This window comes from Oncorhynchus gorbuscha, linkage group LG25 (assembly GCF_021184085.1).
Source record: "Oncorhynchus gorbuscha isolate QuinsamMale2020 ecotype Even-year linkage group LG25, OgorEven_v1.0, whole genome shotgun sequence".
Classification (NCBI taxonomy): Eukaryota; Metazoa; Chordata; class Actinopteri; order Salmoniformes; family Salmonidae; genus Oncorhynchus; species Oncorhynchus gorbuscha.
In genome coordinates, this window is record NC_060197.1 from 23112903 (window position 1) to 23129353 (window position 16451).

General features: G+C 46.2%; 1 protein-coding gene across 1 annotated transcript in view; it reads left to right on the plus strand.

Moving 5' to 3' along the window:
• Positions 1-16451, plus strand: part of arrb2b (arrestin, beta 2b) — a 73182-nt gene extending 56731 nt beyond the window's left edge. Inside the window, exons 2-15 of the mRNA XM_046328632.1 lie at positions 2548-2578; positions 3794-3854; positions 4564-4608; positions 4778-4980; positions 5873-5932; positions 6112-6179; positions 6488-6623; positions 6885-6969; positions 7267-7339; positions 8770-8907; positions 13995-14078; positions 15478-15554; positions 15658-15712; positions 15883-16451. Of these exons, the coding sequence (XP_046184588.1) occupies positions 2548-2578; positions 3794-3854; positions 4564-4608; positions 4778-4980; positions 5873-5932; positions 6112-6179; positions 6488-6623; positions 6885-6969; positions 7267-7339; positions 8770-8907; positions 13995-14078; positions 15478-15554; positions 15658-15712; positions 15883-15976 (1210 nt within the window). The 3' untranslated portion in view covers positions 15977-16451. The remainder of the gene's footprint in view (positions 1-2547; positions 2579-3793; positions 3855-4563; positions 4609-4777; positions 4981-5872; positions 5933-6111; positions 6180-6487; positions 6624-6884; positions 6970-7266; positions 7340-8769; positions 8908-13994; positions 14079-15477; positions 15555-15657; positions 15713-15882) is intronic.

Sequence of the window (16451 nt, forward strand, 5' to 3'; positions counted from 1 at the left end):
CTCTATCCATTCCTTCCTCCCTCCTCTATCCCTTCCTCCCTCCTCTATCCATCCCCTTCCTCCCATTCCTTCCTCCCCCTCTATCCATTCCTTCCTCCCTCCTCTATCCATTCCTTCCTCCCTCCTCTAGCCATCCCTTCCTCCCTCCTCTATCCATTCCTTCCTCCCTCCTCTAGCCATCCCTTCCTCCCTCCTCTAGCCATCCCTTCCTCCCTCCTCTATCCATTCCTTCCTCCCTCCTCTATCCATCCCTTCCTCCCTCCTCTATCCATTCCTTCCTCCCTCCTCTATCCTATCCATCCCTTCCTCCCTCCCTCTATCCATCCCTTCCTCCTCCTCTATCCATTTATCCCTCCCTCCTCTATCCATGTATCCCTCCCTTCTATCCATCCATCATCCCTTCCTCCCTCCTCTATCCATCCATCCCTTCCTCCCTCCTATCCATCCATCCCTCCCTTCCTCCCTCCTCTATCCATTCATCCCTTCCTCCCTCCCTCCTCTATCTTTCCATCCATCCCTTCCTATCCATCCATCCCTTCCTCCCTCCTCTATCTCATCCATCCCTTCCTCCCTCCTCTATCTTTCCATCCATCCCTTCCTCCCTCCTCTATCCATCCTTCCCTTCCTCCCTCCTCTATCCATCCCATCCCTTCCTCCATCCCACAGTTTCCTTTGATCCATCTCTTCTAGTTGCTGACTCAACCACATATTATGATGTTTAGACAGACCTTCAAACACCTGTAGCTCATTCTCTCTCTATCCCTCCTTCCTCCCTTCTCTTGCTCTCGCTCTCTCTCTCTCTTAGCTTTCTCTCTCTCCAACTCTCTTCCCCTCCCCTCTCTCTCTGCCTGTGTTCCACCTCCTTTTACCTCGTGCTTTCTCACTCACGCCCTGTTCTCCCCGTCTCCCTCCCCACCCTCTCTCTCTTTCCCTTCTCCCCCTTCTTCACTCTGCATTCTTCTCTATCATTATGACCAATCATCTTTTCATATTGTAATAAACCATTGTTCATCACTGTTGTGTCTGTTAATGTGTGACTCCCCAAGCTTCACAACACACCACCACAGTAACGTACCATTTTGTTTCTCTCACATTATCTTCCCTTACTCTTTCCCCCCTCCGTTTCTTTAGTAAGTGTATTTCATTCATTCATTGTCCCTCTTTGCGTCTCCTTTGTTCCCCTTCTCTCGCTCCACTCCCCCTGTCTGCCTGTCTCCCCCTCTTTTTTGCTGTCCCTGTTGTTGTCTCTCGCATTCTCTCTCCATTCTCTCTCTCTCTCTCTCTCTCTCTCTCTCTCTCTCTCTCTCTCTCTCTCTCTCTCTCTCTCTCTCTCTCTCTCTCTCCATTCTCTCTCTCTCTCTCCATTCTCTCTCTCTCTCCATTCTCTCTCTCTTCTCCTCTCTCTCTCCTCTCTCTCTCTCTCTCTCTCTCTCTCTCTCTCTCTCTCTCTCTCTCTCTCTCTCTCTCTCTCTCCATTCTCTCTCTCTACACTCTCTCTCTCTCTCTCTCTCTCTCTCTCTCTCTCTCTCTCTCTCTCTCTCTCTCTCTGTTTTCTCATCTCTAGCGATGCAGCCGAGATACAGAGTTTAACGGTTTATGATAGTCTGGGGGCGCACTCATTGTCACACCATCAACATCGGACACGTGACGCTTTGGCTTATGGCCACTGAACAACAGCCTCTCTGACTTGGAGGAGCTAGGTCTCTCACGTTCAACTTAGTAGACGCACCAAAGGCAGCACAGTTTGACGACAGGCCGAAACGATGCCGTGGCCACGTAGGCTAGCTAATAGCTCATGCGCAGAAGCGCGTCAATTGGGTCGAACGGTTGCCTCGCGGGCGCCAAACTGCGCTCGTGCAGGCCGTCAAATCAAAGATGGCCCTTCGATAAAAAGTTGTTGTTGGCGAAAATGAAAACGTGTCAGTTTGTCACTTTTCACGAGGTTGGAGTAAAAACATGTTCAGCTACTTAAGACACTGGCTCGAATCTAGACTGTGCCTTTACAGTTTAAAAAAAAACTAAAACAACAAAGGAAGTACTTTTCACGTATCTCACTGACGTCACAAACGCCAAACTCTGGCCTGGTCTGTTTTGCTAGTCTCATACCAAAGAGTGTAAAAATGGACCCGATGCCTCTGCTTGGCCCTCAGCATTAATGAGATAGATTTGGGGTAAGGCTAGTGTCCTGTCCAGGGGGTGTACTTGTACATTAAGCTGCCTTACACTACGGGAAACAGGCTCCATCTTGCACAGGCCATTCTAGAGTAGGACCACTGCATTGTCTCACTGGGTGTGGTTTACGTTCATACAACTGTCTTTTGATGTCTGATCTGTATCTGTAATGAACACGTCTACTTTGAGCGGGAATATCGCTATATAGTTATAAAAATTAGAATCTTTGGTGACTAATTCTCTTTCTCTCTTTTTCTTTTTTTTCTTATTTTTTCTTCTTTCTTTCTTTCTTTCTTTCTTTCTTTCTTTCTTTCTTTCTTTCTTTCTTTCTTTCTTTCTTTCTTTCTTTCTTTCTTTCTTTCTTTCTTTCTTCAGAGTCTTCAAGAAGTCCAGTCCCAACTGCAAGGTAGGTCACAACTCCCCCTTGTGTGCCTGTTTGCTAGTACGTGTGTGTGTGTGTCAGACAGAAGAAGGTAAGGTTCCTCCTCCTTTCCCTGTAGACTTTCTCTCGCTTCCTCTCTTCTTGTCTCTTCCCTCATTCTCTGCTCCTCTCTTCTCCTGGATTACACGCGTACCTCGTCTCTCTCTCTCTCTCTTTACAACAGTAGATTATCTCTCTCTCTTTACAACAGTAGATTATCTATCTGCTTTATCTGTCTTTATGCCGAAAGACTTAGGTGATCTTTCCTCTCTGCTGTAACTATAGAGTTTTCCTACGGGCCTATACCTTTGCCTTTGTAGATTTTTCCTACATACAAGTGCCTTTTATTGATTTCTCTTATCTCATTTTCTGCATCATCTTTGCTCCCTCTCCACTCTCTGTTGTTATCTATATTTCTTTCTCTCTTTCCTTCTCTCCATTTCTCTCCATTTCTCTCCATTTCTCTCCATTTCTCTCTCTGTCTCTCTCTCTCTCTCTCTCTCTCTCTCTCTCTCTCTCTCTCTCTCTCTCTCTCTCTCTCTCTCTCTGTCTCTGTGTCTCCATGATGGAGGGATCAGTGTGTGTAGATGACGTGTTTTGTGATCTGACCCCGCAAGGCAAGATAGTATACAGGAAGGGAGTGGAGAGACTAGGGGTCAGTGAGTGTGTGTGTTTCACTTGTATGGTCTAATTGAAAGAGTCATGTTGACGTACTCCATGTTTTCCTTTCCATTTCCACATACTGTTCCCGTTTTTACCCACCCTCTGTTTCCATCCTTCTCTCTCGCCTTCTTTCTCTCATTTTGTCTATTTTGTTATCTCTACCCTTCTGTCCCTTTCTCTCTCTCTCTCTCTCTCTCTCTCTCTTCTCTCTCTCTCTCGTCTCTTTCTTTCTCTCTCTTCCCTTTCTCTCTCTCTCTCTCTCTTTCTCTCTCTCTCTCTCTCTCTCTCTCTCTCTCTCTCTCTCTCTCTCTCTCTCTCTCTCTCTCTCTCTCTCTCTCTCTCTCTCTCTCTCTCTCTCTTTCTCTCTCTCTCTCTTTCTCTCTGTGCCTCTTGCTCTGTAACTTTCTCTCTCTCTCCTTCTCTCTTTCTCTCTGTGTCTCTTGCTCTGTAACTTTCTCTCTCTCTCCCTCTCTCTCTCTCTCTGTGCCTCTTGCTCTGTAACTTTCTCTCTCTCTCTCTCCTTCTCTCTCTCTCTAGCTCACTGTATACCTGGGAAAGAGAGACTTTGTGGATCACCTAGACCATGTAGATCCAGTGGGTGAGTAGTAACACAAACACACACTATTGTTGATGTAATGTTGTCGGAAAAACACATCAACCCTCTGGCGTCTCGCTCAGGGTTGCTATGACGACAGCACCTCACATTGGGGAAACACCCTCACCACGGGGGGTGTGTGACAATGGGAGTAACCCTAGTGAGGTAGTGTTTTGATTATTTCACATTGACTTATACACACAGGACTACGATATCAGAACAACCAACTACATCTGACTATTACTCTAAATCTCACGAACCAAATACTGTGCGGCTTGGGTAACAGAAACACTCATACATAATATGATCTCTGTGTGTGTGTGTGTGTGTGTGTGTGTGTGTGTGTGTGTGTGTGTGTGTGTGTGTGTGTGTGTGTGTGTGTGTGTGTGTGTGTGTGTGTGTGTGTTGTGTGTGTTCTTCGCTGTGTGGGGGTGTGTTGTTTTTCACTGTGTGTGTATGTATGTGTGTGTGTGTGTGTTGTTTTTCACAGTGTGTGTTGTTTTTCACAGTGTGGTTTTTCAATGTGTGTGTGTGTGTGTGTGTTTTCCACAGTGTGTGTGTTCTCCACAGCATGTGTGTGTTTTTGTGTGTGTGTGTGTGTGTGTGTGTGTTTTCACAGTGTGTTGTTTTTCACAGTGTGTGTGTGTTGTTTTTCACTGTGTGTGTGTGTTGTTTTTCACTGTGTGTGTGTGTGTGTGTTGTTTTTCTACAGATGGAGTGCTACTAATAGACCCAGAGTACCTAAAAGACCGTAAAGGTAAGTGTGTGTGAGTGCACGCGCGCGAGTGATTAAAAATAATAATAAAGTATTCACAATTTCACATCCCTTTATTACTCTTCTCATGTTCCCGTCTCCCCTCTCTCCTTCTTCTTAATTTTCCCCCCTGCGATCTCTTCCTCTCCCTCTCTCTCCCTTCCTCCTCCAGTCTTTGTGACTCTGACCTGTGCATTCCGGTATGGCCGTGAGGACCTGGACGTTCTGGGTTTGTCCTTTAGGAAAGACCTCTACATCTCCACCTTCCAGGCCTTCCCCGCCGCCACCACAGAGGAGGAGCGGAAACCACTTAGCCACCTGCAGGAGAGACTGCTGAAGAAGCTGGGCCAGCACGCACACCCGTTCAACTTCACCGTGAGTTCTGTAGACTGGCCCACTGCGCAGCAAACACACCCGTTCAACTTCACCATGAGTTCTGTAGACTGGCCCACTGCGCAGCAAACACACCCGTTCAACTTCACCGTGAGTTCTGTAGACTGGCCCACTGCGCAGCAAACACACCCGTTCAACTTCACCGTGAGTTCTGTAGACTGGCCCACTGTGCAGCGAACACACCCGTTCAACTTCACCGTGAGTTCTGTAGACTGGCCCACTGCGCAGCGAACACACCCGTTCAACTTCACCGTGAGTTCTGTAGACTGGCCCACTGCGCAGCGAACACACCCGTTCAACTTCACCGTGAGTTCTGTAGACTGGCCCACTGCGCAGCGAACACACCCGTTCAACTTCACCGTGAGTTCTGTAGACTGGCCCACTGCGCCCAGCGCAAACACACCCGTTCAACTTCACCGTGAGTTCTGTAGACTGGCCCACTGCGCAGCAAACACACCCGTTCAACTTCACCGTGAGTTCTGTAGACTGGCCCACTGCGCAGCTAACACACCCGTTCAACTTCACCGTGAGTTCTGTAGACTGGCCCACTGCGCAGCTAACACACCCGTTCAACTTCACCGTGAGTTCTGTAGACTGGCCCACTGCGCAGCAAACACACCCGTTCAACTTCACAGTGAGTTCTGTAGACTGGCCCACTGCGCAGCAAACACACCCGTTTAGCTTCACAGTGAGTTCTATAGACTGGTCCACTGCGCAGCAAACACACCCGTTTAAATCAACTCGTTTTGGTTCCTCTTTGCCCGTGTTCAATTCTGTGGTTATGCGTTTCTGTCTCCGGTGTCTGTGTGCCTGTTTGTTGGTGAGCAGTTGTGTATTGATTCTGCGGTGTGACTGTCAAATATCTCTCTTTCAGATCCCTCAGAACCTGCCCTGCTCAGTCACTCTACAGCCAGGACCAGAGGACACGGGGAAGGTACACACACACACACACACACACACACACACACACACACACACACACACACACACACACACACACACACACACACACACACACACACACACACACACACACACACACACACACACACACACACACACACACACAAAACTTTTGATTGATTATCTGCCTCTACCTTCATCTCTGCTCAGGCTTGTGGAGTGGACTTTGAGGTCAGAGCCTTCTGCGCCAGGACTGTAGAGGAGAAAATACACAAAAGGTACAGTGTTGTCGAAACCCTGCGTTTTGATCCCGGGATTCAGTGCAGACGGTTTAAGCGATTGTGTATGTGCTGTTTAAGGAACTCTGTGCTGTTGATAACCCTAGTGTGTGTGTGTGTGTGTGTGTGTGTGTGTGTGTGTGTGTGTGTGTGTGTGTGTGTGTGTGTGTGTGTGTGTGTGTGTGTGTGTGTGTGTGTGTGTGTGTGTGTGTGTGTGTGTGTGTGTGTGTGTGTGTGTGTGTGTGTGTGTGTGTGTGTGTGTGTGTTATGACTAGTTTTTTCATATGATATTACATATGTTGTTATAGGAACTCTGTGCGTCTGGTGATCCGTAAGGTGCAGTACGCCCCTGAGAAGCCTGGTCCTCAGCCCATGGTGGAGACGACGCGATCCTTCCTACTGTCAGATAGATCCCTACATCTAGAGGCCTCACTGGATAAAGAGGTAGGGCAGGCCCCCCCCGAGACAGACAGAGGCCGACGCGCAGAGACAGACGCACGACGGACACACACACACACACACATTAATTAATTAGTTAAAAGCGTTATGCAAACATTTGGTTGATTGGATTGGTTAAAGCCTGAGATTATCGCCCCCACCAACCGAATTCACTCCTCCCCGTTCTCTCTGTCTCTTCCTTTCCTTCTCGTTCTCGCTCGGTCTTCCGCTCTTCTGTCTTCCTCTCTTCCTCCCCCTCTTTCTCAGCTCTACTACCATGGCGAGCCTATCAGTGTGAATGTCCATGTCACCAACAACTCCACCAAAACAGTGAAGAGGATGAAAATTTCAGGTAAGAGACAAACGTGTAATCAGCTGGCCCCAATTCAACCCCCCCCCCAACCCTTCTTTTATGCATAAGCTCCATCACTGCACTGCTAATACCTACCCAAACCCTACAGATCTACAAACATTGAGGGGTTAGGCCCAAGGGGGAGGGTTTCGGAGCGATTTGGGAAAGGCTGTAGCAGAGGAGAGGCGCAAACCTTCCCATCTGCCACTCCTCTGCTCTCTCCATCTTTTGTCGCTGTGTGTCTGTCAGTAGTTTGCCTCTCCTGGTGTTGTTAACCCTTTCTCTCCCCTGCCGCAGTGCGTCAGTATGCCGATATCTGTCTGTTCAGTACGGCTCAGTACAAGTGTCCTGTTGCACAGGAGGAGGCAGAGTGAGTACCCCTTCTCTCCGGAACCTCTCTCTCCATCCCTGTAACGTTCTCTTCATCACGTTCTCTCTCTCCTTTGGCCCTCGGGACCACTCTCCTTTCTTCACCTCTCTCTTTTCTCCTCTGTGAGAGAATGTTGGGTGAATAACGCACAGGTTGTGTGGCCAAATAGAGACTCACTTTCGGTACTCTTCGTTTTGTTTCATTTATTTCCGCATAACTTCTACCCTCATGTTGTCTGACCTTCTATGCTCACTGAAAATGTGCTATGCTTCGACATCATACTCCTGCCCCTCCCCCGATATACCAGACCCTGCAAACCCACCTTTCTGCTGGTACTACCATTCCAGACTGCCCCTCTCCTCCTCTCAGCTCAACACCTCTCCTGCCCTGCTACCTCCCACCCAACCCACTCTGAGACCCCAGGCAACCTCATCTCCTCCCCCGCCTAGTAACATCACAGCCCCTCGTCCCCTTGTTATGACATCATGGAGTTGGTGTTCTCTCCCCCTGTACTGTAGTTTTACAGGTGACTGATGTAGTGCTGCACAGATGTGACACCTACAATAAGTCTGTGGGCCACACCGCCGACTGGTGAGTAGAGGAGCAACAATACGAATGGCTTAAAGTAACTATCCAGTGTTTCCAGATTTCTATCAAATATGACCTCGAATTTGTTTATTAAGTATGTTAAAAAGCTGCTTTTCTGTGTTTTAAATGGTGTGGGCGTACTCCCAGCCACCGAATGGTGTGGGTGTGAACCGGTTATTCAAATATGAATACGAGTCGATCGCTGATTGGCCAAGTCATGACGTCATCCTTTATGGGGAAATAGCAAGCATTTTTGAAACGGTCTGTTTGAGATACAAGTTTGAGGTGGGGTTTTTGAAGTGTTTCCTCCCCCCTCCAATTCATGCTTTGGCCTCATACGAGCATATGATGAGTCAACAACGTTATTTGGGTGTGAGTTAACCGAATATGAACTTTTAAAAGTGAGATTTTCACTGGATAGTTACTTTAACCCCTGGAACTCCCAGACCTAGACCTCCCCACAACCCCAGTACCTGGCTTGATTTAGGCTCACCAAAACTTCCCCTCATAGCCGAAATCTTGATGCCTAACCTCCCACCTGGATAATTATCCTTTTGGTCCCTCCCTTATCCAGTCCTCTTCAAGAAGCCAATGGCCCCAAATCCCAATTTACCTTCCTCTCAAATTGCGGGAAATCTCTGACTGGTACCCAATCTAGTCCCCTTCAATAATCCTCTTCCTCTCTGCTCTAATGTCAGCATCTTTAATCCTTGTCTTTCCTCTCAACTTTCCTTACTGCTTCCCAAGCGTTGTGGACGCGTGTACGAACGAGAGTGAGTGATTCAAAAAAACAACCACATATGATGAAACAGAGAAATGATCAATTCTTTCTCTCTCCACAGTGACCAGGTGTCCCCCAGCAGTACGTTCTGTAAGGTGTACACTCTGACTCCCATGCTCACCAATAACAGAGAGAAGAGAGGCCTGGCTCTGGACGGGAAGCTGAAGCACGAAGACACCAACCTGGCCTCCAGCACCATGTAAGAGACTAGAGAGAGAGACACGCACATGAATACTCACATTCAGTACCAGCCAAACGTTTGGACACACCTACTCATTCCAGGGTTTATCTTTATTTTTACTATTTTCCACATTGTAGAATAATAGTGAAGACATCAAAACTATGAATACATATGGAATCATGTAGTAACCAAAAACGTTTTAAAATATATTTTATATTTGAGTAGCCACCCTTTGCCTTGACAGCTTTGCACACTTTTGACGTTCTCTCAACCAGCTTCATGAGGTAGTCTCCTGGAATGCATTTCAATTAACAGGTGTGCCTTGTTAAAAATTAATTTAATTAATTTTCAGCCAATCAGTTGTGTTGTGACAAGGTAGGGGTGGTATACAGAAGATAGCCCTATTTGGTAAAAGACCAAATCCATATTATGGCAAAAACATCTCAAACAAGCAAAGAGAAAAGGTAGTCCATCATTACATTAAGACATGAAGGTCAGTCAATACAGAACATTTCAAGAACTTTATTCAAGTGCAGTCACAAAAACCATCAAGCGCTTTGATGAAACTGGATCTCCTGAGGACCGCCACAGGAAAGGAAGACCCAGAGTTACCTCTGCTGCAGAGGATAAGTTCATTAAAGTTAACTGCACCTCATATTGCAGCCCAAATAAATGCTTCACAGAGTTCAAGTAACAGACACATCTCAACATCAACTGTTCAGAGAAGATTGTGTGAATCAGGCCTTCATGGTTGAATTGCTGCAAAGAATCCACAACTAAACGACACCAATAAGAAGAAGAGACTTGCTGGTGGAAATCTGTCCTTTGGCCTGACGAGTCCAAATTTGAGACGCAGAGTAGGTGAACGGATGATCTCTGCATGTGTGGTTCCCTACGTGAAGCAGGGAAGGAGGAGGTTTGATGGTGTGGGGCTGTTTTTCTGGTGACACTGTCAGTGATATATTTAGAATTCAAGGCATGTTTAACCAACAAGGCTACCACAGCATTCTGAAGCGATACGCCATCCCATCTGGTTTGTGCTTAGTGGGACTATCATTTGTTTTTCAACAGAACAATGACCCAATACACCTCCATGCTGTGTAAGGGCTATTTGACCAAGAAAGAGAGTGATGGAGTGCTGTATCAGATGACCTGGCCTCCACAATCACCCGACCTCAACCCAATTGAGATGGTTTGGGATGAGTCGGACCGCAGAGTGAAGGAAAAGCAGCTAACAAGTGCTCAGCATGTGTGGGAACTCCTTCAAGCCTGTTGGAAAAGCATTCCAGGTGAAGCTGGTTGAGAGAATGCCAAGAGTGTGCATAGCTGTCATCAAGGCAAAGCATGGTGGTGGCAGCAGTTTTTCATCAGTAGGGAATGGGAAGCTCGTCAGAATTGAAGGAATGATGGATGGCGCTAAATACAGAGAAATTCTTGAGGGAAACCTGTTTGTCTTTCAGAGATTTGAGACTGGGACGGCGGTTCACCTTCCAGCAGGACAATAACCCTAAGCATACTGCTAAATCAACACTTGAGTGGTTTAAGGGGAAACGTTTAAATGTCTTGGAATGGCCTAGTCAAAGCCCAGACCTCAATCTAATTGAGAATCTGTTGTATGACTTAAAGATTGCTGTACACCAGCAGAACCCATCTGACTTGAAGGAGCTGGAGTAGTTCTGCCTTGAAGAATTGGCAAAAATCCCAATGGCTAGATGTGCCAAGCTTATAGAGACATATCCCAAGAGACGTGCAGCTGTAATTGCTGCAAAAGGTTTTTTGACTTTTGGGGGGGTGAATAGTTACGCACGCTCAAGTTTTCTATTTTTTTTGGTCTTATTTCTTGTTTGTTTCACAATAAATATTTTGCATCTTCAAAGTGGTAGACATGTTGTGTAAATCAAATGATACAACCCCCCCCCCCCCCCCAAAAAAAAATATATTTTAATTCCAGGTTGTAAGGCAACAAAAGAGGAAAAATGCCAAGGGGCTGAACGCTTTCACAAGGCACTGTATGCCAGGCTTGTAGTGTCATACCCAATAAGGCTTGAGGCCTTACATTTGTCAGTAATTGCTGACAAATGTTCTTCAACAAGGTACTGAGTAAAGGGTCTGAATACTTATGTATAAATATATCAACCTGACAGGTGTGGCATATGAAGAAGCGGATTAAACAACATGATCATGACACAGGTGCACCTTGTGCTGGGGAAAATAAAAGGGCACTCTAAAATGTGCAGTTTTGTCACACAACACAATGCCACATGACGACTGCAGGAATGTCCACCAAACAACACTGCCTCTCATATCAACGTACCACTCTATATGCTCACAGGACCGTTTATTAGGTACGCCCATCTAGCACTGGGTCAGATCCCCTTTGCCCTCAGAACAGCCTGAATTCTTCAGGGCGTGGATTCTACAAGCTGTAAGCGTTCCACAGAGATGTTGGTCCATGCTGACGCGATGGCATCACGCAAGTACTGCAGATTGGACGGCGGTATACCACCGCCACCAGCCTGTACCATTGACACATTGATGGGTCCATTGACTCATGCTGCCTCTACCAAATCCTGACTCTGCCATCAGCAGGACTCAACAGGAACCAATGTATTCTTCAGGCAATGTTTTTCCACTCCTCAGTTGTCCAGTGTTGATGATGGCGTGCCCACTGGAACCGCTTCTTTTAGCTGATAGGAGTGGAACCCGGTGTGGTCGCCTGCGGCAATAAGCCCATCCGTGACAAGGATCGCCGAGTTGTGCGTTCCGAGATGCCGTTCTGCACACCACTGTTGCACTGCATTGTTATTTGTCTGTTTGTGGCCCGCCGGTTATCTTGCACGATTCTTGCCATTATCCTTCGAGCTGAGCTCTCTCATCGACAAGCTGTTTTCTCCCACAGGACTGTCGTTGACTGGATTGTTTTTGTTTGTCGGAAACCCTACACGCGGTCGTGTGTGAAAAGCCCAGAAGGGTGGCCGTTTCTGTATTACTGGATCCGGCGTGCCTGCCACCGATTGTCACACCCTGCTCAAAGTCGTTTAGGTCCCTTGTTTTCCCATTCCAAAATTCAATCAAAGAGTAACTGAATGCCCCAATGCCTGTCTGCCTGCTTATGGGGGCATTTGCGCAAAACTGAAAGCGCAAACCACCGCATTTAACCATGGAAAGATGACTGGGGAATATGGCCGACTACAAACAGTGTAGTTATTCCCTCCGCAAGGCAATTAAACAAGCGAGATGTCAGTATAGAGACAAAATGGAGTTGCAATTCAACTAAACACCTTCTTTACCCGCTTTGAGGATACTACAGTGCCACGGACGAGGACCTCTACCAAGGACTACGGGCCCTCCCTTTCCTGCTCCGTGGCCGACGTGAGTAAGACATTTAAACGTGTCCTCAGAGCATTCGCAGACCAGCTGGTTGGAGTGTTTATGGACCTATTCAATCGCTCCCTATCCCAGTCTGCTGTCCCCACATGCTTCAAGATGGCCACCATTGTTCCTATACCCAAGAAGTCAAAGGTAACTGAACTGACTATCGCCCCGCAGCACTCACTTCTGTCATCATGAAGTGCTTTGAGAGGCTAGTCAAGGATCATATCACCTCCACCTTACCTGCCCCCCTAAACCCACTTCAATTTGCATACCGAAACCAATAGGTCCACAGACGATGCAATCGCCATCACACTGCACACTGCCCTATCCCATCTCGACAAGAGGAATGCTGTTCATTGACTACAGCTCAGCATTCAACACCATAGTACTCTCCAAGCTCATCATTAAGCTTGAGGCCATGGGTCTCACCCCTGCCCTGTGCAATTGGGTCCGGGACTTCCTGACGGGCTGCCCCCAGGTGGTGAAAATAGGAAACAACATCTCCACTTCGCTGATCCTCAACACTGGGGCTCCACAAGGGTGCGTGCTCAACCTTCTCCTGTACTCCCTGTTTACCCATGACTGCGTGGCCATGCATGCCTCCAACTCAATCATCAAGTTTGCAGACGGAACAACACTAGTGGGCTTGTTTACCAACAACGATGAGACAGCCTACAGGGAGGAGGTGAGGGCACTTGGAGTGTGGTATCAGGAAAACAACCATTCACTCAACGTCCACAAAATAAAGGAGATGATTGTGGACTTCAAGAAACAGCAAAGGGAGAACCTCCCTATCCACATCGACGGGACAACAGTGGAGAAGGTGGAAAGTTTGAAACCGCACGGGGCTGAAGAAATTTGGCTTGTCACCTAAAATCCTCAAAACTTTTACAGATGCACAATTGAGAGCATCCTGTCGGGCTGTATCACCGCCTGGTACGGCAACTGCACCAAGCACAACCGCAAGGCTCTCCAGAGGGTGGTACGGTCTGCACAATGCATCACCGGAGGCAAACTACCTGCCCTCCAGGACACCTACAGCACCCGGTGTCACAGGAAGGCCAAAAATATCATCAAGGACAACAACCACCCGAGCTGCCTGTTCACCCCACTACCATCAAGAAGGCGAGGTCAGTACAGGTGCATCAAACCTGGGACCGAGAGACTGAAAACAGCTTCTATCTCAAGGCCATCGGACTGTTAAACAGCCATCACTAACACGGAGAGGCTGCTGCCTACATACAGACTTGAAATCATTGGCCACTTTAATAAATGGATCACTAGTCACTTTAATAATGCCATTTTAATAATGTTTACATATCTTGCATTACTCATCTCATATGTATATACTATATTTTATACCATCTATTTTTTCATCTTACCTATGTCGCTTGGTCATCGCTCATCCATATATTTATATGTATATATTCTTATTCCATCCCTTTACTTTGATTTGTATGTGTTAGGTAGTTGTTGTGGAATTGTGAGATTACTTGCTGGATATTACTGCACTGTCGGAACTAGAAGCACAAGCATTTCGCTACACTCGCAATAACATCTGCTACCCATGCGTATGTGACCAATACAATTGGATTTGATTCATATAGGAAGCCACGATCCATTTTTCGTGAACGGCACCTAATAAACTGGGTGTATATATATGTGCATGCAGTTTTCCTCTTGTCTATCTGTCGGGTTTCATTGATGTGTGTCTGTTTGATGTGTTCCAGAGTGAAAGATGTGTCCAATAAGGAAGTTCTGGGGATCCTGGTGTCCTACAGAGTCAAGGTCAAACTAGTGGTGTCCCGTGGCGGGTACGTTACATCTGGGCTCATACACATCCACTAAAATGGTCTGTCTGACATAGATTCGCGAAGTGGTTGTAAAAAGTAAACATTTCCACCTGGATTAAGCTGGAATGTTTTACGAGTATTAGGTTACCTCTGCCTGACATCTGATTGGTCTCCGGACTTGGGGGGGTTTAGTTGAATCAACGTTGTTTTCGATTTCCTTTGTCAACCTATTGTGACATGGAGTCAACGTGGCAAATACGTTTCGAATTGAGAAAAAAAAGCTGTCAACGATAACTGTTGTTTGAGGGTGAAATTTCCACCACGGGATTGTGTAATCATGGTAAGCAAATTTCAACATGAACAACATCAAATATGTTGAATTTGTACCTTTAAAACAACGACAGATTTTCAACGTTATATCCACTATCAGGAAAACAACAGTAGGCTAGGCAGTACTTCCTACTAGAGAATTTCTATATCTACAGCTATCCTTTAGTCTCCCATCCAGGGTTTTAATCAAGCCCAGCCTTGCTTAGCTATGATATTTGTCACTGACTTACCAATGTGCTATCGTGAGAATGATTGTTGAGAGACCTCCACTTATAAAGTAAATAGATTCAGTGTTGCTATCGAAGTCATTCCGAATGGCCATTTTAACTTTGCATCTGCGCTGTTTGAAGTAAATGTGTTTTTGCAAAATTGTCAGTGGAAACTGTTAAAAGTTGTCCTTGTGAATCGAGTTGAATGGTTTGTTTAAGTTTGCAATCATTGGATTTTGTTTGACATACATTTTAAAGTGAAAAATCGGAGTCTCCGTAGTCTTTGTTAGTAGAATTGCCCTAAATCTCCGTTAAGTGTGTCGAGAACCAAACACAATTCAACATCACATTTGAAATACAATAAATAGCCTATTAGCTTGTCGACAAGTTAACAAATCATATGTTGGATTCACGGCTCCATCCCAACCAAAAATAGAAGTTAAAGAATGGGATTAAGCCAGTGGCTCAGATGGAATTTTCCAAACAGCAGATACATATCCTTTAAATGTTGATATTTGGTTGGGTGGTCAACCAAACAGAATTCGGTATTACATTTACATTTAAGTCATTTAGCAGACGCTCTTATCCAGAGCGACTTATGTAATTACAGTAAATAACCTTACAAGCTAATGTAACGTTCAACATTAAAATGAGTAACACATCCATGGCCACATTTTGAAGTTACTGTAAATATAAAATGTCCTCTTATGCAATCGTATAAAGCGTGCTTGTTCAAGGTCGCATGCGCAGGTCGTCGCAGGTCTTAGGAGATCTTCACAATGTCTCGACCAAATATTACCCAATTGTCCATTGTTGAAATGACTTGGTGTTCCCAGTGGGCTGGCGTTGCTTTAACATGACGGTGTATGTCCTCTGTATAGCGACGTGTCGGTGGAGCTGCCTTTTGTCCTGATGCACCCCAAACCCTCAGACCAACACATTTCCAGACCTCAGTCAGGTACAGACCCCTGTGTGTGATCGAGAGAAAATGACATTTTAGAAATAGAAGTGTTTTTCAGTGATAGTTACCTGTTTTGCCATGTCATTACTTTCTCCAACAGCCGTCCCAGAAACTGATGCCCCAGTGGACACTAACCTTATAGAGTTTGAGACAAAGTAAGAGAGCGAGAGAGAGAGAGAGAGAGAGAGAGAGAGAGAGAGAGAGAGAGAGAGAGAGAGAGAGAGAGAGAGAGAGAGAGATTGAGAGTGTGTTTCTCAGATTTCAATTTAACCTTGTTTGTTGTTGAACACAATTTGAATCTCTTCCTCCATTCCTTCTCTCTCAGTAATTTCTCTCAGGATGATGACTTTGTGTTCGAGGACTTTGCCCGTCTCCGACTGAAAGGAATGAAGGACGATGAGGATGACCACTTCTGCTAATTCTCCCTGCCCCAGGACCAGGCACCCAAACCTGGGGAGAGGAGCTAGGCGAGTCACTGGTTTAGCCTCCGCACCAGACAGTAGACCCAACTCCAGAAAAGGGGTGCAGGGGCACTCAGATATTTTTAAAAGCCTCTCCCCGTTCTCTTCATATTCAAATTGCTCTCCCATCTTCTTTCTCCTACATTTGCGATGGCATTGTTAATTTCATCTCCTTCGTTTTGTCACTCCTTTTGTTTGAGAAACAGAGATAATGAGAGAGATGGAGATTATTTAAAGGGCATGTCGAGTCAACTGTCTCTGTTTTAGGAAATCATTCTATATGTTTTGGGTCCATTCGTTGATTCAGGGTCGATCTTATATGTTCTATAGGTCCCACAAGCGGTCAGACAGACAGATATACAGTGCCTTCCGAAAGGATTCGGCCCCCTTGAACTTTGTGACCTTTTGCCACATGTCAGGCTTCAAACATAAA